Source organism: Parambassis ranga, chromosome 3 (genome assembly GCF_900634625.1).
Source record: "Parambassis ranga chromosome 3, fParRan2.1, whole genome shotgun sequence".
NCBI classification, from domain to species: Eukaryota; Metazoa; Chordata; class Actinopteri; family Ambassidae; genus Parambassis; species Parambassis ranga.
In genome coordinates, this window is record NC_041024.1 from 19,104,730 (window position 1) to 19,132,305 (window position 27,576).

Here is a 27,576-nt window from a genome sequence, read left to right on the forward strand (position 1 = left end):
GTAAAGTTCAGTGCATTTAGGACCTGTTCAAAGTGAGAATTCCTGATGAAGAATGTGTCCAAGAACACATTAGACCCCCCCTCAGTGGGACATTATTGTCTTTGTTGTGCTATATCCAGGCATTTCTGATTTTTTTTAAAAATCCGTCAAGGGAGGACAGGGGAGGTTGGACAATATGGCAAAGAGCCTAAGAATTCTTATTGTCACCTTTACTACTAACTTCTGAACACATCAAATGAAGGAGCAATAGTATTGGCTGGAAGCTAAGGCTCAAGCTTGCTCTGAATTGGCTAAGATTAGATTTACACAGCAACCTAAAAATCCAATTTTTAAATTTTATTTCATAGGTTCCTCTCATGAGGCTCATCCTGTCACCAGAGTTCAGATATTTGCCACACTAGATGGCAGTAAAAACAGATTCAAAGTTTCTGTGTGTGTTTATGTGTCAGACATGTGCCCCAGAGGTGAGTCAGCTGGTCCTAGCAGCCGGTACTTCTCCTCGAGAGACGGCTCCGTGGTGCTGCCCTGCAGGTGGATCAGTGGCTTGGTCTGCAGCAGCACGCACCCCCTCCCCCGGCCTCGTCTCTCCTCTTGGTTCCTGCGATTGAAGATATTTATTCTGTGGTCCAGTTCAGGGCTGGCATTTTCTGAGCCAGCAGGACTGGGAAGTTTAAGGTTGACAGGGTCTACCACCAGGCCCTTTTGAGCAAGGCAGGAGTCCTCAGACAGAGAGGAGAGAAGCTCTTGCACCACCATGCTGGGGTCCCTGCAGGGGTCCTGGCCTGAGAAGGAAGGAGGGCAGCAGCGATGTGAGCTGTAGCTCAGACTGAGGTCCTGAGCTGTGCTGCTGCTGCAGTCTGTCAGAGATGAGCCCGGCGTGTGGCTACTAAAGCTGTGGGGGCGGGCTGTGAGGCTGCCACTGGACCGCGATATGCTGGTGGAGGCGTCACTTACTGCGCTACCCACACGCTCCATAGCAAGAATAGGGTTTGATTGGATGGGGTTTGTGCCGGTGGGGAGATGAATGTCAATGGCAGCTGTGGTGATGACCCGGGCACCTAAACCAGACACTGCAGCATCTTCACAGACATTTAAACAAAACACGGCAAGATAGCAGAGACTTTTAACAATGTTTGATCAAGCTTGCACAATGTTTTATGACAAATATAATGGCTAAATATTTGATGTGTTTTAATTTACTTTCGAACATTTGACGGTAATACCTATAGGTTTTGTTAGGTGGTACAGAAATGCCTTTTATGTTTGATGTTTGATGATAAATTCTATGACTTTGCAGCTAAACCATCTAAAAAACAAACTTATTTACAGGGATGTATCTGTAATAGGCACTTACCACTGCTTGCCTCACTGTAATATTGACTGATGTAGTTGTTCATGTCGTCACGCACAACTGGATCTGAGTTAATACAATAAAGCATAGCATATATATTTCCTTCAGTTAAATTCCAAATAAAAATGTATATATCTATATCTATATATATATATATATATATATCCTTTTCTTCAACTGTTTGCTATTTTATTATTGCTATTTTTTTTAGTTATTTTAGCAAATAGAATTAATTTTATTTGCTAAAATAACTTGTCTAACACACAGTGCTCAATGTAAAATAAAAATGTTGTCATGGTCACATCTGTTACATTTGTAACAAGCACATACTGGTAATGTGACAGTAACTGTAATTGGTCCATTTCAATAGTCACGGTACAAACTAGTCCAGATGGAAAATATCTCTTGTGTTTACAACATAATATTGACAGAGATGGCTTCTGCCCCAGGCCACAGGTGCTTCATAGGCAAGTGGTCTGGATCACACACTGCTCTGCTGTGTGTGATCTGCACCATAGTGCATTGTAGGAATAAACTGGGGCAGGGTGGGGTTGGTTTTCAGGGATAAATGGGGGCGAGCGAGAGAGACTCTTTGTTTAGGCCCTGATCCCTCCAGTCTAGCGGGCCTCAGTGTGCATGCCGAACGGTTGTGATCTGCTGTGCTCTTCTGCTCGCTTGATTGGTCTTGAGCTCACTGTCCGCTGGCTGAGTGCGAACCCAGAGTACCCTGAGTGCTAGCCCCTGTCCCGCGGGACATGCTGCAGACTCTGATGGGTAATTTCATTTATTTTTCAGACTAAAATATTAATCCCTGAGCCACCCCTGGAGAGGAAGCATTGCACTCACTAAAACAAGACTGAGACAATCACTCCACAATTAATAACACATGAGTCTTGAGGAAGAAAAAAGAATGGGCTGTCCAGCATAAAAGGCTCTCCTCCTCGTTCTGTGACAGCAAAGTTACCAGGCTGTTATCTGTCTGCATCTAAAAAGAGGTGACATGCAGAGGTCCTCTTAGTTCAAATTTAAACTAGGATTTTCATTGGGAAGCTTTAGTTACACCGTGTTGCACCCACTGCAAATAATTATAATGTATATTTGCATAATAAAATAAATTACAATCTCAGATGAAGATTTGATGTATTATCTGTACTTTTGGGTATCATACATTTTTACTTGAGTTACTGGCTATGTGAGGGCACCCTCCAGCTGATTGAGAGGAGGAGGCCATTTGAAGCTGCTGTATGCAGTAATGGCTAATACAAATAAACTTGACTTGATTTGACTTCACCTGACTTGACTTTAGCCCTGTGGCTTAAGTGCTCATCCCAATGACCATGTTTCTGTAAAAAGCCCCACTTGTTTCTGTGAGCCAGATTTCCCACTATGCCCTTGGGGTAATATTGTGGCAGCCATAGAGCGTCTTGGTGCCCTATTGTGGTTTGCAGGTGAAGGGGAACAGATGTTGACAGGAGCCCACTTTCTCCTAACAAGACCCAATGCACAGAGCACTCTGTACCTGAAATAGCCAGGTGGGGCTATCTCGACTGGCCTCGCTACAAGGGGGAGCAGTAAGGGAGATAGTTGGAGCATGATAGAAGCCAGTGTCAAAAAACATGCTTGTTTTCTCCAGAATTCAGCAGAACCTAAAAGCCTTTTTGCCCTCGCACTGCTCCCACAGTGCCTGCGGTCAGATGGGTGTTATGTGTGAGCATTGAAGGGCTAAGAGCTTGGCCTCAGAGATGCTCCAGGGCTACTGCTCCAGATTAACTGTACACTGTTCTGGCATCCAGTTCACCTGATGTTACCACGTTAGAGTCTTTTTGTTCCACATAATTATGTACATACTTTATGTTGCACCTCTCTGCTGGTTTGTCATGCTGTTTTCTCAAGCAAAAAATGCAGCTGCCATGGTATGTGGTCACATTAGCTGTATTTTGTACATCACAGGCCTTTGCTTCTCTACAGTGAGTGTATCTTTAAGAAACCATACCTGCAGTGGTGTGTGCTTCCCTGGGGTTTCTCTGACCACCCTCATCATCAGACTCCCCTGGAGTCAACCCTTCAACGACCTGAAAACTTCGGCCCTGTTTGCCCCATACGTGGTGGATCTGCATGGCTGCTTCACGCTCTGCTGCAAGGTCCAGGTCCTGCTGGGCCAGATGTGCCCTCAGCTGCCTGATCTCAAACTGAAGATGGTTGGTATGCATGTGTTAAAAAAAGGACAAAATAAGGAAAGTGAGGAGTGTGATTGGATAAAGACAGTCAAAGAGAATTTTAGAAATATTGAGAAAATGGTTAAAGGGCAGATAGAAAAGTAAAGAGGAAGGGAGGAAATAAAGATGGGAGGAGGGTAAAGGAAAACAAAACAGCTATTGAAAGGGAAGATTGGTATTTGGTGATTTTTTACAAATTACTTACATCTAATAAAAAACTATTCAATTAACCACAGCTACTTTTTTTTATTTGGTGACTTTTTTTATTGTAATTTATGTATTTATGGTGACAGTCCTGAACTTCAGTCAGTCAAGGCAGTTTTAAGTAAATAAGTAAGTCCTTATCAATATTTATGATAGTCTGCATTTTCCAGTGTGGATCTGTCAGTGTGTGTCTTGATGATGAAATCTCCTGTAAGCGTGGAGCTGTTTGTGAGGTATTGCTGCCCTCTTCTGGTGGCAGATGAACTGACAGTTTTCTCCACTGCCTCAGTGTAACACGATGAATATGTTGTTTGTTGATATTTACTTATAAATTGACTGGTGACCAGATGTCCAAGTAGAAAACCATGTAAACTAGTGAGGTGAGATACTTTCTCACACATAACACCATTTTTTTTTCAAAATATTGCTGAATACACAGCCCACAATTCCAGTCTAATTATTTTCTTATAGAGACCCATATTCTCCTCTTCAAATAATATACTGACAGTTTTGACTGGTTATTAAAATAATTTTTAAAACCTTCTTGGCTACAGACCTGCACAGGGAGGATACAGCGTGGTTTTACTCTTAAATAAAGTGTTTTGGTACTCACAGCCTGTTCCTGACAGATCTGAGTGAGACGCTCCAGCTGCTCCTCTCTCACAGCCTTGGTCTTCTCACACTGCTGGATCTCCAGTTCCATCTCAACTTTAACTTGTAGAACATAAGCTGAAATGGATGAGAAGCAAAAGACAAACATTAAAAAAGTTACAGAGATCATTTGTGTGACTAAGTAAAAAGTGTGAGACCTACTGCTCAAATAACAGCACCTTATGTGAGACAGCTGGTTAACATACATCGAGTACATTAAGGTCAGAGGTCAGTGTTGGAGGACCATTAGTCTTTTGCTCCAATGTTTCCTGTCATCACTTACACAGACCTCATTAACTGCTGCTAACTAGTAACACTATACCGATACTGAAATAACTAAACAAACCCACAAGGATCTTTATTTTTTGCCGGAGAGTGAGCATACACTCAGTGCAGATTCATGGGGTGAGGATCACATTGTTTCACATCTACACTTCTGATCAACATTTATGTGTCTGTGCACAGAACACATAGATGTAATGAAGCTTTATTCCTGCAGTGGTTCTGTACACAATCACAGATTAATGTGCAATGATGTGTGAATGAGGTTTAGTGCCAGGGTTTGCTTGGCTTTCATCCTATAGCCTGAACAACAGACAGTGTGGTGACACCTTATCATTTGTCGTGATGTGTTATTACTGTCACTGCCAGAGGGGGGAGACAAAAATTCTGCACAACAGCTTTAAATACTGCTGGCACATTTGAATGCAGCCAATTTGTTGTTTTTATGGTTGTTTTACTCCATGATATATTTTCTTTATTAAACAACGTCTGGTAAATAAATATAGGAAAATTACATATGCATCTATGAATCTCCACCCTTTGCAATCTGACTACACATTTTATTTATACATGACACACTTTCTGGAGCAGGATAGGAAGGTGCACCTAAAAAAAGAACAGTGAGAACAAATCTGAATACCTGTTGTCATCACAGTTGGCAGACAATCAGTCTTTCACAACTCTCTGTCATCACCTTTGTACCTCAGCTGCATGATATTACACATTCAGGTAATTTGTCCTGAATGCTGAAATGAGCAACATAAAATTGTGAAACTAAACAGTAAACACATTGCACCTATACATACACCTCTGTTGTTGTGTTTGTGGACTCAAATGAGGCTTTCTGTGACAAAGAGGAGAAGAGCAAAGCACACAGCCAGCACCACATGCTCCTTGTACCTATTTATAGTTATGTTGGCACACAAATACGCAGACACACACACACACATCTCAAAAGGCAGAGACATCAGATGGGGTCAGTCCAGAATGCAAACAAGCATGAACAGCTTAATCAGAACTTCAACATTCAGCCACACAATGTAATAGGCTTGTGTGGCAGCATGTGTTTGCAAGCATTAAATTGTATGATTATAATAGCATGCATGTGTGTGTGCGTGCATGCATGTGTGTGTGTTTCACAGCACTGCTGACAGCTTTTGGCAACACATGCATAACAGTGTAATTCACACCACAAGTGGTCCCACCACACTTATTCGAGGCCAACACAATGTCCTGCTCCACACTGTCCAATCAGTCTACTGTGTCACTACTACCACAACATATGTTACTAACACACATAATCCTGATCTCTAGTACACAATACTCCTTGTTATTTATTCATGGAACTTTCCTCTTACTGAAAGTATACGTATGTATCTATGCAGTACATTGATGACAAAGGTTTGTGTTTTTGTGGTGGATATTTCCCATCTGCCACTGCCACTAAATGAATTCTACTTTAGTGCCCACAGATTGTGCTGCAGTTCACTCCTCTGTATTCCCACTCCACTTGAACTGACACAAACACTGCTACTTTATACGTCAAGCTTATTCTGTGAGAGGCTCAATCCCTGTTCTGCGATAACAGAGCCAGTCCCTCGGCTCTATATTTATTGGTTTGAGTGGGATTTGAGGTGTGTCGTTGCCTACCTAACAAGGAAACTCAATCACTCACAAATATCAAACCCAACAGGTCGAGGAGGAAAATCAAGAGTTCATTCCCTTAGAAACCAGTGCTGCAGCTGCATGCTAAGGAGCACACTTCCCAAAAGAAAGGTGCTCCTGCAGAGGGATTATTAGGGTAAATCATCATTTTACAAGCTAGTTATTATTAATTCACAATATGTTTTTATATTGATGATGTGACCGTTACAGTTAAATAAATTGGTTTGACAGTTTGCACACTAGACATAAGATTAAATCCAACAGGCATGAACAAACTGTCCTTTGAATTCTTGTGTGTTTTGTGTGCAGCTGATCCTGTATGCAGTCAGAGGCCCACTGCGAGGGTGACCTCTGAACAGATATCGAACCAGTCTGCATTAGCATAGAAGAGAGCAACCACTATATTCATTATGGCTTCTCTGAATCTACTTAACCAGACACTTACAATCAATACAAGTTAGAGTAGCAGAGTGGCAGCAATTTACTCTGAAGGATGATCAATAGCTATATTGCTCTGAATGGCAAATAATTTGTATAATCATGAGAAGAATGGGGTCATTCGGCTGATTAAAGGCCAGCTGATTTCCTTGCATCTTGTGTGATCCTTTAGAGAAGGACCGCGTGTATCATTGACACAGAAAGCGTTTTTGCCTGCCTCACCGTCAATGATCCTCTTGACCCTCCAAATGCGCAGGGTGATGATGAGGCTGATGGCATCCCAAGGGCTACTGGGCCCATTGGCCACCGTGGAGGCCACCATGGGGGCCAGGGACAGCACAATGACAGCACCATCAAACACCTGAGGGGACCAAATACACAAACAAAATTCAACAACACAAAAAACACATCTATCACCCCCAAAAGTGGCAATGATCTACTCATCCACCCTCAACAAGAAACTTAAGAAGAGTATTTACTTAGTATTACTGGGAGTCGATATGGGAATATCATATAAGAACAGGCAGTCAAATGAAAAAACTGAAAACTTGGCAGTATGTCAATACTTACCTCAACTTTGTTCTCTATGTAGTCCCAGATCCCAAGCACTACGATTCTGAAGACAGTCTGAGGCAGACAGGTAAATAAACACATTTTTATTCTGTTATCTGATATTGATATTTGACCAAAAATGTAAGTATATCACAACACATGGAATCTAATCACATATCAAATTTAACACTGCACTCTGTAAGGCTGTTTGCTATGGGCCAATGTGTTGAGCAGGGTGATTGATTTACACTAATTAGCATGAAGTGTCAGGTATGAGTGGTGCCACTAATCCATCTCCTGAAACACATGCTGGTGAGAATTCTGTTTTCTGATTGGTGCACAGGGACCAGCTGGTAATATGTCACATCCACCTCACACCACTCCTTGGTGACTGTTCTTGTGTGATGTTAGTGGGTGAGGTGTTTGGATGGATCACATCACTGTAACCCCATCTGTACCACTCATTAAGCTCAGCTTTAATTAATGCTCCTGCTGGCTCGCTGGTAATTAATGTTCGGTTAAGGCATTGGGGCTGAGGCTGTCAGGGTAATTGGTTTGCACTGGAGTGGAGGCCTGCAGGCCAAATTCTTCCCTTTCCATTTTGTTTTGCACAATTCCAGATAATAATAAGACATTATGTTATCAAACAATGGCTTGAATTTTATTAAGACTAATTACAATTATGCTTTAAATGATGATACTAACCATCCAGCCTCAAGTAAGCATTTCTGTTGGTTTAATCCAGACAAGAAATTAAATGGCAGCAACCACCAATCCTACTGTAGGTCCCTTAGGCTTTAACCTGGTTTGCAAAGCTGAAGATAGCAAATAAATTCCAGTTAAAGAAAGTTTAGTTGGTTTTCGTTAAATTGGGTATTGTTATGTATATATTTGTGCCCTTGAAATGTGTGTGTGACCATGGAACACAGGAGCAGAGAGGCAGGAAGAACAGACAACAATACAGATGCCTTACCTCTGAGAAGAAGAGTGACAGGATGATAAGGCTGATCCAGTGTATAATGCTGGCAAATTGAAATGCATTGGAAACTGTTGGGAGAGGAAAGAGGACAAATGATAATTTGCAAAGTCCTAACTACAGGCAAAACCTACTCATGCATCCTTTTGAATGAAGAGAATTGAACTTTAACAAAAAATAGACAAAACCTGCAGTTCCAACTTGTATCCACACTGGTCCTGCACCACTAATCTGTCTGTGCACTTTCCCTCCTTATTACCGGCTCCTTCAGTTTGTCTTGAGAGACTGTCGGCACACTAGATTACAATAGATCTAAAGTGACTAGAGTCCTGCAGTCCTCGCAGCCAGACTCGGGTATCATCAGAGCTGGATACAGGCCAGTAATCGATGGGGATGTGTGCCTGCTGCCACTGACAAGAGACTTGGTTCATTATCACCTCTCTCCATCACTCTCCATCACAACCATTTACCATCCAGCCCTACCAGCTTCTCTGTGACTGGCAAGGCACATATATACACACTGTGGAGATGCATGACTGTTTAATATGGACATCATTTCAAGTGGATCATTACCATAACGCAATTCAGCACCAAATAAATCACAACAGACAGACATATTGGATTTGCTGTAAATTGTTCTAGAGATTCTACCATATTGAACAGAATGACAGACAAAAGTTGAAAAATAGACACTAATATAGATCATTTAAGTGCATAATTACTAAAGTTTAAAATCACAAATGTGATAGTGTTTTACATAAAAAATTTGAAAATTACTTTTGCAGAAATGTGTTTCCTAATATTATTATATGACGAAGAAGAGGGAGAAGGAGAGCTCACATTATTTATGAAAATGAAAAATGAAACATTCTGTAATGTGATCCTGTAGGCAGCTATAGGTCACAGTCAAATAAGCCTACCAGTGATGTAAATAAAGAGTTTATGCTCAAGGATACGAAACAGTTTAACTCCCTGCTGCTCCAGTGGAGCTGCTGCTGTGCGTTACACTGTGTGCCTCCCAGGTGTTTTATGAACGTCACACAGTGTATTAATGGATAAAAATATGCATGCTCAGCAGATCCTGTCCTTATATAAAAGTACAGGTTAAAAAAAAGGAGAAATAAATGCACATTATTTACACTGTAAGAGTTTGGTGTCTATAAGCAGCTCCAAAGACAGGAAAAGCACCACCAGGATGACGCAGGCCACCAGGATACAGTTGAAGCCAGCACTGAGCAGACAGACCTGCCATAAGGCCACTCGACGCCCGCAGCACGGCTTCAGCCAGTTGGACCTGAGGAGAGAAAAATTAGAATGTGGGTTTATTAATATAACTCGTTCAATTATGCAATGCATGTGTATTTTTTAACCTTTAACATTTTATATGTGAAGTGATATAAATCCAGTCATAGACACCTGATTTTGACAGAACACAGTACAGTACTGAAATGTGACTCACAAGATTGATATATAAATATAAAACTGATATTTTTGTTTGTGGGCTTATTCACTGATGCCCAGTGTCTCCCAGTAAAACGCTGAACAATGTGGGTAGATGTGGATATTTGTAGCTCCTGACATTGCCAACAGAGGGTGTTAGTTTACCCTTATGATGGTGATGTCTGTTTAAATCCAGGCAAAGTTTGGTGCTAACTGCCAGAGCAAAGCTTGGTCAGAGACAGCATTGACAGAAAGGGACACTGAAGCTCTGTCAACTACTGACTTGACCATCAGCAGTATGACTGGAATACAGATAAGCTCCTTTTTACATGGCGATGAAGGGAGTCACTGTAGGATGCTGCCTAGGGGGGAGGGGTTTTTTGATTAATGGACTGACAGAAATTATAGTGTTGGAAATAAAGAACACAAATTATATTTAATTAAGACACTGTTAAAACACTATTTTCAATCAAACATGAGCTGCAAAATTTAGACACACATATGTTCAATTTTTAAAAGAAAACAGCAGGTGAACCTAAGTACTACTGTTGTGAGAATTAATCATGTAAGAGTCTGGCAGGGTGTCTCAGTGCTGTTTTGAAACAGTGGTCTAGTAATAATGTTCAGCTACTACAAGGGCTGACAGTAGGGAGCTGGGAGAGACAATGCCACCAGCTGGAATGGAAAGTTGGCTCTGCCCACCACCTTTCCCTTCTCCCTGTGCACTGGCATGGAAGAGACAGACGTTGGCAGAATGTTTCTCTCTTCTGATCATGTCTTCATTCATTGGCGTGGCGTTAATACGAGCCGCAACGGTGGCAAAATGGCTCCATTTTCACTGCAGCAGCTACTGCAGGAAAATGTTACCTGTACACTATAATAAATATTTGCTTTCTCTGTTTTAAAATGTTGGATGAAGATGTGTTGAATCCTTAAAAGTGTTTTTTTTACCAAAGCTGCCTTTGAATTAGATGATACGAATCATCAGCTCGAACAGTAATAAAGACATAATAAAAACCCCACTTTCCCTCCTTTTATTGTAGATGTTTGAGGAAATTCTGTATATTGTGTAGCCAAAAAAATGATGAGACTTATCTAGCTTCTATTAAAAGCAAATGATCTGACCGAACCTGAAATATTTCTTTTATTTGATTTGATGTTGTGGTAAACCTATCCCAAGGGGGCTGTTTTTAAATTTTTTTATTTTACGTGTCACCACTTCATTTGTGGCACATTTCCTCCTGTTCAGTCAGTGGAAGAGGCTACACATGTGCCTTTTTATTTCACACGTACGCCTTTTATTTGATCAAGCAGAAATATTGAAAGTTCAGATATTCTGCAAAACTGTCATTCACAGATGAATGGAGGCTATCACTGCAGAAGAAACCGCAGAAAATCAGAATGAAATCATTTTTCTGAGCCTCTCTCTTTATGATGTCCTCCCACAGTAACACATTTATGTAGCAATAAGGGGAAATGATTTCAGCAGCTGTCGAGTTGATCACTCCACCCTCCCACTGGTTTCTCAGAGAGAAGCACTCGTTCAAACCTGGCATGGGTAGAGCCACAAGTCTGTAAACAATGCATGGCTAATCTAATAAAGGCGTAATCATGCTGATAGCAATCATCTTCTTGGCTTTGGGTGGGGTGGTGTAAGTGTGTACCCTCCAGATGGTGGAGTATCAGCACCACCAGAATCTCAGCAAGACTCCATGGTTTCCATTGTGCCATTATGTGTACCAACCAAAATGCCAGAACACCTGGGGACCTGCAAGAAACGTAATAGTGGTCTGGGTTTTTGTTTTTGTTTTTGTTTTTTTGTCATTTTGCAGGTCACATTTCGGAAGTAAAATCAGAAACAAATCATCTAAAATCCACCTCTTCACCAACATTTTCAATGACAATCAGAGACATTGAACCAACCTTCACTAATGTTGATGGATCTGTGGCAACTCCCATCTGTACATACACTGGTTTAATGCATCCAAATCTGTTTCATGTCACTGCTTTTTAAAATAGTATACGTTAGAAATGGAAGCTCCTTTTTGATTAGTATAATATGTAGTCTATGATGTACTGTGTGTGTGTTTCAGACAAAAGAAAAACTGTGTAAAGCCTCTGACTCATCCAAACATTTAGAAGCCTCTATTTCCAGAAGTTATGGTTTATCAAACTTCCACCATGTGATTATATACTCCATCAAAGTGCATCTTATATTAAATGATTTCATGCTTCATTCAACTGCTGCAAGGAGGCAAAGAAATAGGAGGAAAAAATTACCAGAACAATAAAACTCTTTGAGTGGGAGTAGTAAAAAGAAGTGGTAAAAGTGAAATATATCCTCACAAACTTTACAAAGGGTTCAGTCTCCTCAGGGTTTAATGGATCAAGGAATCAAGCCCGAGTGGAGCCTATCACAATGAACAACAATAGAAGCCATAATTAATTGGGATAATTATATATTTACTAACATCTATAGGTCATTACATGTAGATTTAATCACTTACTGTATTTTTTGACCTTTGAAGGCACTTTTGGAGGTTGTAGTTGGAGGTCCCAACTACAACTAAAGACCAAATACTATTCACTTTGCTCTTCCCGGGATAGTTCTTTGTTGGAAGAGACATATGCTTTGGGTCTGACGACCAAGATCTATTTTTGCTGCTGACCGCTAGTTGTTCATATCATTCTTTTGCACTTGGTGTCACCATCATCATCAAAAAAGTTAATCATATTAAAAACCTTGTGTTTTCTCTACTCCAGAAGTTAAGAAAAACACAAAACAATTTTAAAAGTGCAATGTGTCCCGAAACAGTCTTTTTAACAATATAGAGTAACCCATGCCTTTCATATTAATAGTGCATCAAATGGCATCCTGAGTCCAAATCTATGATCTGCAGCTATAAATATGAATCAACAAGGCAATAAACCTGAGTTACAATCTGCCATGCAGCATCAATAACATGCCCCTTCTTTTCAGGCTAACCCAGCACACAAGCCAATGCATCAATTACACACTCACACATGCAGATGAATGCAGGATGTGGGGTTTCTGGCGGTATGATGTCAGCTTTGATGCATATGACAAATGGGCTTCATACAGTGGAATGTGTGTGTGTCCTTTACTTCACGTCATGACAAAAACTAGCGCAGCCCAGAGGGGACGCAGTCAGAGGCTGCTGGTGACACATGCAGTATATTAATGAGTCTTATTAAAGCAACAAAACAGTGGCAAATGTTGTTTCTTTGACCCAGTCGGCCCTGACAGTCTGACAGAACCACCTGGCCCAAGTCACCGATAGACAGGCACACTCAGCGGACAAGGTCACCTCTCAAAATGGTTGTTTTCAAACTCGCTCTGGCTTCACTGACTCACACCACCTAATGGTGTTTTGCCAAATAACAGTCACACTTCCATTTTTATTTTTTTTTTATTTTTATTTTAGTTGGTCTAATGTGAGACTTTGTTGGACACCAATGGAGGTCTGTCTGCATTCAGCTTGGTCTACAGTCCTGCCTTTATCTCTCCTGCTTTCTCACTTTCTCTGTCCAGTCCATCTTTTCTTTCTCTCTACATCTTCTCTGATGCCACTGTGTGTGTTTAGCAGGTTGATATAGCTGTCAGTGTATCTCACTGCTGCTGAGACTGAGTGGAGCTGGACAGGAAAACAGAGGAGGGAGATTAAATCAAGCAAAGGGATCAATACCAGCATGTTGAGTGAGCCACCAAACACTGGGACCCACAGCACCTGATGGTCTCATCAGATAAAGCACTCCACTGTAGCAGAGGGAGATATTGCCTAAACATTTATACAGCCTTTGTTCAATACACTGGGTTTTTCTTTTCTACTTGTAACATCTTACACTCACCCTCTTTCTTTGCACCATATAATTTTTATTTTTTTTTATTTTTTTAATTAAGCTTAGGAGGACTAATGTTCTTTCAATTTCCATTTGTGTTTAGCAAAAAGCTTGGATAAAGTAAAGAAACATAATCAATTTTATTTTTTCTTAATTACATTTTACCTCTATTTACTTGGTTGCGGATATGAGGAAATCAACTGTGCAACAAGTCAACAGCAACTAGCCTACTTATTAATATCATATTTGTATGTTTGCTGTACACTGTTGCAGAATTAAACTCTATATACTAATGATGAGTGCAAAGATAGGAAAAGGCACACTGTACAGCTAGGGGTGCTGATGAGTCACGGTGAATAGCCTGATTGATCCCTAAGTTATATTAACGTTTTTTGTTGTCGCTGTGTTAAAAATGTGACCTCAGCAGATTAAACAAATTTACACTCAATCAAAGACACACAAAATGAGAACCACGGTGGTGTTCATTTAAGCTATGTACAGGATTTTTCATTATAAATCAATATCATCAAATTCAAGTCTAGATAGGGGGAGTACCACCTAAGCATAAAATACAGGCTGAATTTCCCTGATGCTGTCACATTGCAGGTAATTAATTTGAAAGGTTCTCCATTACCAATGCCTGTGCACCAATGATCACAACACATCAGCGTATAACAATATGCCACAAAACTCTTGCTGCTGTACACTCAAAACAGAAATAAATGACTGACCCTGGAGTCAACATACAAAGACTGACTCGACTTTATGTGACTATTTATATAGTACAAGATAATATTGTCAAAAACCAGCAGACATGGACTGAATTTATGCCCAATGTTCCCAAACTACCTGGAGGCATGTGGTTTAATTCTCACAGCGGTAAGGTATGATCCAACCACAGTTTAGCATGACACATACTCTACAGGAGAGATGAACTTGCAGAGACCTAAGCTTACTGTGAGCAGTTACTGGTGTGCACAACACAGTGAACAAGGGCAACTGGTGTTCGGCGTTCTCTCACAGTCCTGTGGGAGTGCAGGGGAAAGACTCATTGGTATGTTACATGGGAACAGTAAGGTCACTGTGTAGCCTGTGGTGGGTATGTTTTGTATTCTGTGTATGCACACCATCTATGTATCAATCAGAGCAAGTGTTGATCTACACTGTTGACAAGCTAAGGGCCAATTATGTATCTCAATTTATTTTGCAGCATTTTCATGGAAATACGTAATAGGACTGTGCATGGTACTTTAGGGTCTCAATGCGAGTGGTTACAGTATATAGTAAAATACACATGTTTGTATTATGGCTATTACTAAGTTACTAATACCATGAGGGGGGGGGAATGTAAAAGCTTGTAAGGCCAATAATTTATTTATTTATTTATTTATTTATTTATTTATTTTGGGGGGGGGGCTATGGACATTTAAATTACAGGTTGTAATTTAATTTACAACTGTTGCCAGTTATTAAATGCAAACTTAATTTAATCAAATGATTCCAATGAGAAAGGAACAGGAAAGTGGAGTGGAGTAAACTGATATTGTTTCAAAATCCCCAAATAAAACCACAGTTTCAGCATTTATATTTTTTGGGCATCCCTGGAAGTAGCGGTTTATGCTATCCATTTGTCCTCAACACTGCCAGAACACAGCTATTTGGCAAACAGTGAACATTCAGCTTTTACACTATGTGGGCCTGCAGCCATCCCTGTGGCAGAGGAATTAAGAAGCCTGGGAGATAACAGGAAGGCCAGTCACTCCCTGGTCGCTGTCTCAGACAACTTCCCGAGCTCTCTAATTAAATCAGGCCAAATTGGCTCGACCGGGTGAAAGCCTTCAGAGAATGCATTATTTCAAAAACCAAGACTTCAACATTTAACCTTTTTTCTCCTCCAACAAAGTTGAAGCATTTAAAGTGAAAATGCAGTTTAACTTGCTGAGAGGTACTAACTCAAGTTGATCACATCTTCAAATTATTGTTTTAAAGGGGAATGAACTTTAATTTCCTGCACCTCTTCACACAGTTATACAATCCACTAAATAATGTAACAAGGTTTAAATGCCCCCATATGCAAAACAGTCATGGTTCAGTTCATGTCCACATTTCAGAAACAGTTCAACCACAAAATTCTCCAGAGTCAGCGATGATTGTACAAAGAGGGCAGAGTTTATTTTCTTTCATCTGCCACTTTCTAAAACTTGCAAATGGGCCAGCAGTTATTTTCAAAACAGAACATTTGGACCCTTGGTGTTAAGCTGGTGGGTGGCAGAGGGTAGGAGTGCTTGTTTTTTTCCTCTTTCCCCCTCTTGCTCACTACAGATTTAGATGAACCATCTGGTGTTGGTACCTAACCCTGGACTCCTTGCACATTTGGACCAGCCGTATCAGCAACATATGCTTTCTGTTTCAGCGTCTGGCAACCACACGCCCATCAACGGGATGGGAGGTGACATCATTCCACTGCTCAGGTGTGCACTTGTAATTGTAGTCGGATGGTCCGGGCGTTTTGATGAGCAAGTCTGGCATTTTCAATCTCCAATATATTTTTACAGTGCAGTCCTGTTTTATCCATTTGCCCTGTTCTCAGACAATAGTAGGTCCATATAGTTCCCCTTATTACACTGTCAGCATCATGCTCCATGCCATGACCTTTTATTTATTAGACATTTTATGTTCACATCAAAGGTTGGTAGTGATTTATCTTCAAGAACTGAGTATGTCTGCAGTGACTGCTGAAAGGCACCATAGCGGCCATTATTAGGTGAAGGTTACACTTTATCCTAACAAAAAAAGGAGTCATCAGTTGCCATGCTGCCTCTTGAGAATGTACATTTTATTCTGATATAAAAAAATATATGAAGCCTTTTTTTATGATTCACCTGTTTATCGTGATAATCTGCAGATAAGGCTGTGCCCTTCAGATCCACCCCTCTAATATATAAGTGTGTTTTTTTCTTGACTAGCCAAAATTCACTGTTCAAACCAATTGAAAAAAAGTGAGCAAACAAACAAAAGCAGCTTGATGACTCGGGGAAGAGTGGGCGGCCATGAAAGTGCTGAACACAAGCCCACGCCACCTTGGTCCTCCCAGCATTTTTCCTAGACAGGAAGATGGATGGGCCCAACTCTAATAATAACTACACTCCACTTACCATGGCGCCAAAACTGCTAACACTGCAAGTGCCCCCTGATGCTAGCTAGAACAACCACCTCCCACAATGTCGCCCACTTCTCTCCTGATAGGAACATTCTGTTAGGCAACGATACAGTAAATGGGTGCTGGAAATCTCCAACCTATCCACCTCACTTCACCCTCACCTGGATGCTCCTGCAGGCATATGGCTCTCTGATAGTTTTGGTCAGCATGATGTGCGGACAGGTGTTTAAGACTCGATTTACAATGTTGGGAATACTTGGTTGGAGCTTTGGCATTTAGCTTAGTTACTGAGCAGAGTGTGAAAAGAAGGGAGCAAGAAATACAAGAAGGAGAAAGAAGGAATAAAAAAAAATCAGAAAAGATTCAGAAAGGTGGTGGAAAAAAAGAGAAAGAAGAGTCTCTAAATGTGCAGAAGCATCAATGAAGGAGCGCTATTGTTCCTAATGAGGTGTGACAGCCCAGTATAAACTGGAAAATGAAGTGAACCATGATTACAGAGGATTAGATAACAACCACTACGCAGTGCAGTGAGGAAGCTTTTCAGTCCTGCCCTTGTTTCTTCTTTCTCTTTCTTTCAGTGTATGAAAATCCTCTATGTGTAGTGTTTCTGTTCATGCATGCAAATGTATATGTGTGTCTGTGTGTGTGTTTGAGAGAGAGAGAGAGAGAGAGAGAGAGAGAGAGAGAGCAAAAGAATGCAGAGTGTGAGTGACTGTTTTGCTGTTTTGTGAAGTGAGGCCAACACACTATATGAGAGATAGCAGTAAGGTCAGCTCCACCTTCACAATGCTACAGGCTATGATATGCGAACATGCCTGACAGTAGGTGCTTCATCACCCAGTGGCAGCTTGACACAGGAGCCTTTTCTCTTGATTAATCCCCTCTGCTAGCTTCCTGCTATGAAACACGCTGTAACTTTACTGTAAAGGCAAATAACGCACGGCTCTGTTCATCTAGTGCCTCTGTAAATCTGTACTCTCCTAACATGTTAATATGTGATTTTATTTTTCAGTTTCAATATGTGGAACTCATCAATAAAACTGATTAACTGTCAAATACACTATGAGCTGGAACATTAAATCTGACATAACCCATGATTTTTAGCTTGCATATTTTTTATTTACACCCACTTTTTTTTCCTTTGGAAGGAATAGATGAGAAAAGTTTTGCTGACAGCAACACATTCCCAAACTATCGGTGAAAATAACTTACAGCCCTCACCCAATGAACCGTCACCCAGCTGATGAAACACTTCCACCCTGGTTGTGACAGTCTCACTTTCTGGAACGCACACCATCGTTCTTTCCAAACATCACTATAGAACATGAACAAAGTTCTCCCATGCACAGCTTTCTTCATGATGCTTCTTCACTATCTCAGAAAGCTAATGAGCCAGGTAATGCATGCTGGGAGTAAAAGGGCGTGTGTGGTGGTAGCAGTGACAGGGGAATCCACTTTTAAAGAGTCAGCATGGCAGCCGACGGATGCTCTACTCTACATACATTTTCATTTAGAAAGCTGTGGTTTGGCGTCCCACTGCTGCAGTCTTACCTCCCTCTCAACTTCACACCATCACTCCACACCCATATAAAAAAAGGTTCCTTTCATTTGCGCCATTTCCCAAAAGGTGAGTTTAGAAATCGGTCACCCTGCTAGATGCACTCCAGCTTTCCCCATTTGCATTCTGACTAGCCTGACGGTGATTACATACTGTTATGACCCAACAAAGTCAACCCACAGGTAGAAGAGGTGAAAGCGCTGATTTAAGAAAGCTGCCCACTGCCGCAGGAGAGCCTCGTAAAAAAAAAAAACATGATGATGGTGCACAGGCGTGGTGTTTGTGAATGTCATTTAAGGAGGCTAATGGCCGCTGTCTGTTTGAAAGGTAGATCGATACGGTAATGAGGAGACAGAGGCACAGGCGTAATCACAGAAAGCCCAGTGGTGCTGAAACCTACAGAATAAATAGAGTTGGGTCCTGGAGGGCGGCAGGCTGAGTGGCACATTCATGAGATGCACATTATCTCACGGATTCTAATGGTCTTTATTATCAGAAGAGACCTCTTTTTAACAGTTTTGTTTCATCGCATTTTTAAATGTTTGGTTCTTGTCTGCATAGATATCACACAGCTTAGCAAAAAATAAAATGATGTGATGATGTCTGACCTTCAGCTAAAAACATGACAGAAGATGGTAAAATCTCCCTGTCCCTGTCCCATATGTGGAAACTTGTCTCCTGTGAGACATGCATGTGTTGGATAATATAACCATCCATCCTCACCTTCTGTTTTGGCAATCAGTTCTCTCATTTATATATCTACTATCAGCCTATATGATAGATGTGAATGATTAGTGTATCATTTACGGTATGGTGAAGATGTGACTTGCACATTACTGAAGCTCGGACCCATTAGATTTAAACAGAATTTGATTAAAGCTAAAAGAAAGAATGATGACTTTTACAACACCCACTGGCAGGAATTTTTACTGTGAGACATTTTGCACTAATGACTTGAATATGAAATAGTGACCCCCCCCCCCCATCTCACTAAGCACACTTGGAGTAAATTGAGCTTGCTGGTGAAATAACCTTCACCACAGTGTATGTTAAATCTGAACTCTTACAGCAGGAGTTTCTTACAGTTATTCATTCAGCTTCTGCACCAGGAGGAGAACTTTAGTCTCTTGCCCTCGAAACCAAACTCATTTTATTAAGCACTCAGTGACAGCAGGTCTATTACCCAGTTATTGGATTAAGTTATAAGGTATTTTAGAGTTTGAGCTACAATAGGAAATGCTGCATTCATAATTCATCATGGTGTTTCCCAACAACAGCAACAACAACTGCAGACAGGGAGCACGTGGCATCAAAGCACATTCACGGCAAACATTTATGTATCCATTATGCATAGGGATGGAAATACATGCTACCACTGACCCTGATACGGAACAGCACACATAAGGGTTTTGCTGGTTCTAATACTGGCACAGTGTGAGCGTCGGCATACCTACTGTTGACGGTGAGTCTGTGAAATCCATCTGTTTCTGGCCATGACTGGCTAACTGAAGGGAACCAATGGAGTGAGACCTGATTTGGTGTCAAACGGAGTACTTGGCTGAGATAGTGAGTGTAGATATTGGCGCGAGTGTGTGTGTGTGTGCGCGCGCTTTGGATCCTGTACTACAGCTTATGGTGTTTATTTGCATCCTAGTGAGAGCCCACACTAGCAGCCAGGTTTGAGTCACAGTTCACTGGACAGAATGGAAAGACTAATGCATAAGCAGGTTTTGCATGGCAAAAAACAAAACAACAACAAAAAAAAAACTGTTGTGACTAATCAAAAGGACAGCTGTGATGTGACCACATATACATATGGCAAACCAGCCTTTCACACAATAAGGTTAAAGCAGAAAAAACAAGGGCTGTGATCAGCAGTCCATAAGCTGAATGTGTATTTTATAGTACTTTCTAATTTTCTGTTCAAGTGTGTTGCTGTACAACTTTTTGTCGCCTGTGTGAGACCCACTAAAGTTAGTGAATGTGGCAGCATAGTGTTAGACAGTACAGGGGTCTTAGAAGAAATTAGGTGTGAGATACGGATCCAGATCGGATTCTGGCTTACACACTGTAAAATGTCACTGACAATAGAGGCTCCTAGTGTCAGCCAGCATGGGGGGAGGCGGGCAGATATTTAGTCTGAAATGATGAATTGATCTCAGTTAACTTATGGACGCTGGACAACCCAGAGGTTGACAGTTAATGATAAATGGATGAATACTATGCAATGGGGACAGCAAGTCAAGGGCTTGGGGAGGGAGACTTAACACATGATGGATGATAATCTTGCATGCTGCGTGGCATTTATGCAAGCCTGATGGGGCGTGTGTGCATGTGTCAATGTGAATCTAGAGAAACAGTGGCTGCTGTTTGATATACAGTACAAACTGTAAAAATGGAAGCAACTTGGGGCCTTATCAGGTGCTCCTTTTAAACAGTGGAGAATAGTGGAGAGGAGACACACAAAAAAAGCATCATCAAAATCCATCCCAAAATATCAGGACTGTTCCAAACATAGGTCAAACTCCACCAGCATTGTGTTTAAATTTCTATTGTTAGACCCTTCTTGCTTGGATAATGTCCATGTCTTTAAAACTGCATGTGCCAAGTTTGTAACACAAGTCATTTGGGCTGATTAAACTTCTTACAAGCTGAACAGTACTCTCTCCTCAACAAGAAAACATGTTTTACGCATACACACACACACATATAAAGTAAAAATGTCCACTTTCAACATCAAGAATGCTCATTGAAGAGTATGATGCTCATCTTCCTCGTGGCTACTTTTGAACACTGCAAATATAAATACAAGCTGTGAGCTGCTGTCTCTCAACGATTTCAGGTGGCTCACTGAAAGTATTTCAGTGCTTAGATTATTTTTATATATTGCACATAAGGACTTCTTCCTAACAATCCTTTATTAACATCTGTCACTCAAAGAAATGTACAGTAGGCCTATTACTATTGATTTTGTCCTATTTCTCCTGACATTCATGCCATAATTTTAGATCTGTGATGGAAACATCTTTTGTTGTAGTGAATGATTAGCAAAGGAAAGCTGCTGTTTAATGCCATATTTTTGAAATCCACAGACACATGTCCAAAGTCTATGAAAAACGAGCTTTAAAAAAACATTTGTCTATCTGTTAGGGTTGATTGTGTGAGACAGACACAGCATGAAGTGAACTGACTAAGACAAGATTCTTTTTTCCAAAATGTCTTGTTAATTTTATTATTATTTGTCAGCTTGTTTTAATTTCTTACAAACCAGTGTCTGTGAGCTGAACAAACCCACACATGCACACACACAGACACACAGTTAAATGCTAAATTATTCCTGAATAGGCACCTAGAAAAAATGTCATCACCATGTCACTCACACTTCCTTGCTGCCAAACATTTCAGCTCACCCAAAATACACCACTTCATGATCACATGTGTGCCATTCACACACTGCCACAGAGGCAAATCATGTTTTTTTTAAAAAAGCAACAACCACAACTAACTAAACAGCACAAGTTTCACTCACCCTTCCCTGTTTTCATCTTCATCTGCGTTGGAGAGCAGTTGTGAGCCAGCCAGCGAGAGGTCCAGGGCTGCGAGGGGTAGATCTCTGTAGCCAAAACTCACCAGCTGGACTGGAGGGGCCAAGCACTGGTTCTCATCCTCCACCGGCTGGGAGATGATCTCCAAGTCTGACAGCCCTGCCTGTTCCACTTCCCTAGACACATACCAGCACCAGCAACAGACAGACAAAAGTGAACACATGCGTGCACACAGAGGAGAGAACAACAGGCAATGTTAAAAATGATAAGCACATTTTGTCACATATGCAAATGATCCAGACTGTCTAGTTAGTCAATAGCAGCTTCACACACAGAGCAGCATATAAAAAGAAACAAAGTCCAGCTTTTACCCAGGAAACTGAAATTTACATCCATTTGAAATATGACAATTTGTTTTTTTTTTGTTAGTTAGGCTTAAGCTCATACAGCTAGATAGAAAGCCTTTCTTCTGACTGAAAAAATGGTCTGAAAAAATCATTATTCATCATAATTCATGCCTACACTTAAGCTTAAGCTTAAGGTGTCACACCAATTTTTATTTTAAAAAAACATTAAGAATAGAACAATAGTGCAGAAACCAATAGTATGTGTGGTTACATATAGAGGATATATATATATATATATATATATATATATATATTCAGCTCAGCAACTCTCCTAAGACCCATTCTTATTTACAGTGATGGCCTTGGGGAGTAAACAGAGGGTCAGACAGACTTACACACGAACACCCACTCAGCACCAAGGAGCTATGACACTATCATAATTCTCCACTCCTGAAGACCAAAGGAATTTCAGGAGCAGTGACTTGCTAATAGGGACTTGTAAGACACTAGCTAAGATTGCCCAATTTCTTTTCTCAGTCCTAACAAAACATAGGCACAATTATTCTGAATCCTAACACAATTTAAACAACAGTTGATGATGAACCTGCACCTGAACCTGATGAACCTGCACTGCGAGGGTTCCTGTGTTGCAAAGGGCACTGTTGCTTAATTTGACAAGAAAATGCACTTTCCCCTGTGATCATATCAGCAAAGCTGCACCCTCATCCACCTGTGCGTCTTTAACCATAATACCTAAACACATCAAGGGTGCTCAGTTGTAGGCCAGCAGCATGTAGCCCAGCGTGCCCACAAGCCCCAGTTGTGTAAAAGCTGGGCCATCTCAGTAGAGCGTGGAGGCGGAAACAAATGCTGAGTGCAGCTGCAGACTGACTGTGTGTGCCCTGTGGTGTGTATTTTTAGACCAGAGCAGATGCTGGTGTATCATGTCTGCTGTGACGTCATTGCCTCTCCCTTTGTCAGCTGAGTGGATCCCCACTCTCCTTCAAACGTCAAAGGAAGTCAGGAAAAAGGTGGATGGGGAGGGGAAACCAGAAGAGGAGTGGTAGAAAAAAAAGGTTTGGGGGGGTGAATATCAGGGGTTATGCAAGAAGGGCAGAGGATGGCTGAAACCAGAAAGAGACGCACAAAGCCACAGCAAGAGGAGGACTGGAAGTAAGAAAAATGACCAGAGAAAAGAGAGGAGGAGGAAAGAGGTGTGACCACAGACAGAACAAATAGGAAAAAGAAGGAAGTTGGGTTGAGTAGCTGATGAGGCGGTAAAAGGAACAGAAGGTTTCCATGGACAAGAAATAACATCACTAAAGATTAAGTCCATCTTTTCAAACTAAAAGTGATGCAAGAGAAAGTTTGCTTATCTAACTATTCACACATGGACTATTCTCAGAATTACCTCATGGCTAAGAGCCTCAAATAACACAAGACACTGAAGAAGCAATGGATGTGTGGAGAAAGAATAAGGGTATTCCCCCAGCAGCCATTTGCTATATTAAGCTATACTTTTTTTTTTTTTTGCTACAGTCATCTTCAGGCTGCTGTGACAGACAGCACAGACTGACCTAACACAAAAACGAGAAAGGACACACACACTGACAGACAGCCATACCTTTAGGAAAGTCCAGACAGGTAAACAGACAGGACAGATAGATATGCAGGCAGATAACCGATAACCCCGCGTACACACACACATGGACCATGACCTCACAGGCTGCAACACAACCTTGGTTTACTAAAATATACAGCGATAGTGTCAGCGCTAAAAGACCTTTGATGCAATCTGGGATGACCTGTGCAGGCGGAGGGCAACCTAATCACTGTGAATGAGTGCTCTGTGTGTGTGTGAGTGAAATGAACAAAGCCACCATCTAGTCTCTACTTATACAGACTGTGCTTTTAACATGGTACGTTGGCAAGTGTGTTTGGGTTCCTTCAACATCCAAGTTATAAGATCTTCACTGAAATGGTTGGATCTGGTCAGCTTGTGCAGTAAAGTTGCCACCAGGAAAATCTGAAAGGTGAGCCTCATGAGGTGAGCCCAGATTGCAGTCAGACGTTCATTTGTGCTTCAAGGGAGCACCTTGAGCTTCACTGCCAACAAAAATACTGAAGTCAATCGATGAAATAGTGCTTAATTGCTAGTTATGCACCAATTCTATGTTGTGAAGCTCAACTTATATACAGGAAGGCACACACATAGAGGTGTTTCTTATTTGAGTAAATTAACAAAGCCGTAAAAAATAAAATCCCATTACTATAGTAACACTATGATAGGAGTAAAGGTATAGAAAAAAAATCCCTCAGCTGTATAACAAACAGGAGTGATGAAGCAGAGGCCTTGACCTACTAAACATGTGAGCAAATGGAAAGTTTGTGAGCTGAACATCAACAGCTCTCATCACAACAACCCACTGAATGAGTTACGGCTATTGTAAACAAGTGCATCCTCAAAACACTATTTCAGGTTAGTACACATGTGCTCATTGACCGCAAAGAGTCCTCTGCTGCACAAAGTGTGTGTCCCATGGACATTCTACCAAACTGCTGCAGAACTGCCAGCTGTATCCCTTTGTAAATATATAGTTCTTATTATTGAAAAACAAAGCTCAAAACAGCACGTTAACACTGTTTCATTAGGTCTCTGTTTCATGTGTCCATAAACAGAGGAAAGAAATAATAATACAAAGATATACAATCAGTTGGTTCAGTATAACAGGAATTTTAAGTTTAATTAACAACAAATACCCTCTAGAATATATCACAGACTTATCATGATGCTTCAGAGCTGTTCAGAGTTTCTAAGAGTCCTCTGTCATCTCTTCATAGATAGCAAAACATCAGACCGTTTTTTTTCCCATTAAAACCTTTTTTTTCTACCAAGAAAAAATGTTATTGCAGTCTGGTCTTAAGAGCTGCTGGCCTCATCCCAATTTGATGGGATTATTTCCCTCGGCAGCAACATACATATTCCATATAGTCTGAGGCTGTGATGCTGCTGTGTACTGTACAGTAATGCAATATGTGTTGCATGACTGGAGCGAATGGATATCAAATTTAAAAACAACCATAATGTAACAGCACTTTCTTGTGTGCTGAGGAAATGTTATGATTTTTTAATGTATAGTGTATATGATAGATAGGAAGGTAGAGGAGAAGGTGGAAGGGGAAGAGTTAAACTCATCTTTCTATGTGTACAGGCAGATCAACTCTATGATTACACAGAAAGTTTGAAGTCAACAACTTTTGTTGTATTTCTATTTTGGTTGATTAAAGAATTAATCAGCACTCTGAGAATAGACAGCACCTTCCTTCAGCGACCCTAATCTCAAAAGCCTGAACCTAAAGTCAATAAACTGGGAATGAACCAGCAGGGCCTTACCTGCCATAATATATCAGTAACAGAGAACATCTGTGGAGTAATCCATCATCGTCTTAATTATGAATTAAGTTCTGTAGTCATAAAAAATGACTTCCAATAAGATCCAATTTGTTGTGAAGTATAAATAAGGAAATAAATGAACAAATACATTGCTGTACTCTGGAAACGGTTTATGTGCCTCCAAGATAAATTCCTATAGCAATTTTACTTAGAAAAGAATTGATTCCCAGTGTGAGCAGACAGTATTATACCACAGCATGTAGGCCTGATGGATGCTGTTTTCTCTACACTTCTCCTACAAACTACATCTCATCCATACCACCTCTCATCCACAGCACAGCAGCAGGTTTGGCTCTCTTCCCAAACAATCAGGACCATACACATAACTACTCATGACAGACACAAGCTGTCCAGAGCCAGCCGGCCCTCAGCTTACAGTGATGCGCCTCGTGTTCTGCCTGGCTGACAGTCAAGATATCAGGAAAAAGGTGCTGACCCAGGTCAGGGAATTGCACAGTGTTCAGCAGGTTTCTTATCTAAAGCAATGGGGTTAGTCATGCATTTTGAGATATTAGAGATACTTCATTCAAGTCTCATTTTTCCTACTCTGTACTCGCAAAAACATAAAACTTAATAAAAAACAATATCTGCTAATATGAACAGACACTAAGCACCATTGCACTTGATAGAAAACAAACAATAACATCCCCTATTCAATGTACAGTCTGTACCGTATGTATTAACAAGACACTTCTGTTTCCATCCAAATGACACTGCAGTGTTCCTATCTGACACCAAGCAAAAATCTAAAAAACATTATTTCATGGAAAAAGTAACAAGGCTGAAACTGCAGAAGAGCACCCACGAGAAAGAAGTGATATTCAGGGGAGCAGGCTTCCCTCGGGGTGGCAGATAAAATTAAATGGTGGACTGTAGTGTTGTGGGCCAGGTAGGAAAGGTCATTATGTGACAAAAGTTGCTCAAGGGACTTCACTGACCAAAACAGAAGGTCATGGAAGTAACTGGGGGGGCCAGCGGCACTGAAGAATGTTCTTCCTCAGACAAGTGGAAGTGTCTTGCTCACCACCCTCCTAACTCAATGCAACAAGACAGAAATAACCACGGAGAAAATAATTAAAAAAAAAGAATAATATTATAATGAATAATAACAAATACTAGCATTTTAATATGCCAAACTAAGATGCTCCATTCATTATTACTGTGAGCCTACAGCTAAGCTGCTAACAATTAGTCTTGTCTGATTTATAGATAAATAACAATAATAGAAATATTATAGAATATAGAATATATAGAGATTATAAAGAAATAATAGAAGTTTGGCTACATCAGTGGCCAAAAACTTGAATAAGATCACTACATGATCATCCTAGTGTTGTGTTTGAGCGCACAACGTTTTAGGTGTACGATAAAGTATCAGTACAGTAGAAAATGTCATAAATTGGATATATGTACATGAAATAAAAGTCTGCTGCAGTGTGTTGATATATGGTGTGAACATGTGCATCCATCAACATAATAAATCATAAAAACTACGAGACATTATTTCCACACAAGCATTACATCAAGCCCGACGGCAGCTTTGCAAATACTCTTTCTGCCGGCATAGAGAAAATGTATTTACATTCAGGCACAAGTTTTCCACAAACACTCCACTCTGACCAAGGCCCTCAGTGGACTGCAGGATCAACACACACATGTTAGACTGGGCTGTCTGAGCACAACGCCTGAGGATCTAAAACACCCCCAAACTTTTGCCAGAACACTCACGACTAAGCAGATGTTTACTGCTCCCACCAGCTGCTGTGGAGCACTTTGGAGAAGCTGGGCATCATTGTCTATTAGTGTTACAGACATTGTAAGTCTGGAACAGCAAACTATTTAATTTCATATACAACTTTTCCAATAATGACATGTA

At 40.8% G+C, this 27,576-nt stretch overlaps 1 protein-coding gene across 1 annotated transcript in view; it reads right to left on the minus strand.

The window, feature by feature from the left end:
- Window positions 1-438: 438 nt before the first annotated feature.
- LOC114433733 (transmembrane protein 266-like) overlaps window positions 439-27,576 on the minus strand; it is a 29,100-nt gene continuing 1,962 nt past the window's right edge. Inside the window, exons 2-10 of the mRNA XM_028402395.1 lie at window positions 21,884-22,075; window positions 9,475-9,629; window positions 8,333-8,406; window positions 7,378-7,434; window positions 7,030-7,168; window positions 4,385-4,500; window positions 3,345-3,540; window positions 1,355-1,417; window positions 439-1,079 (exon numbers count right to left, since the gene is read on the minus strand). Coding sequence (XP_028258196.1) covers window positions 439-1,079; window positions 1,355-1,417; window positions 3,345-3,540; window positions 4,385-4,500; window positions 7,030-7,168; window positions 7,378-7,434; window positions 8,333-8,406; window positions 9,475-9,629; window positions 21,884-22,075 — 1,633 coding nt within the window. The remainder of the gene's footprint in view (window positions 1,080-1,354; window positions 1,418-3,344; window positions 3,541-4,384; window positions 4,501-7,029; window positions 7,169-7,377; window positions 7,435-8,332; window positions 8,407-9,474; window positions 9,630-21,883; window positions 22,076-27,576) is intronic.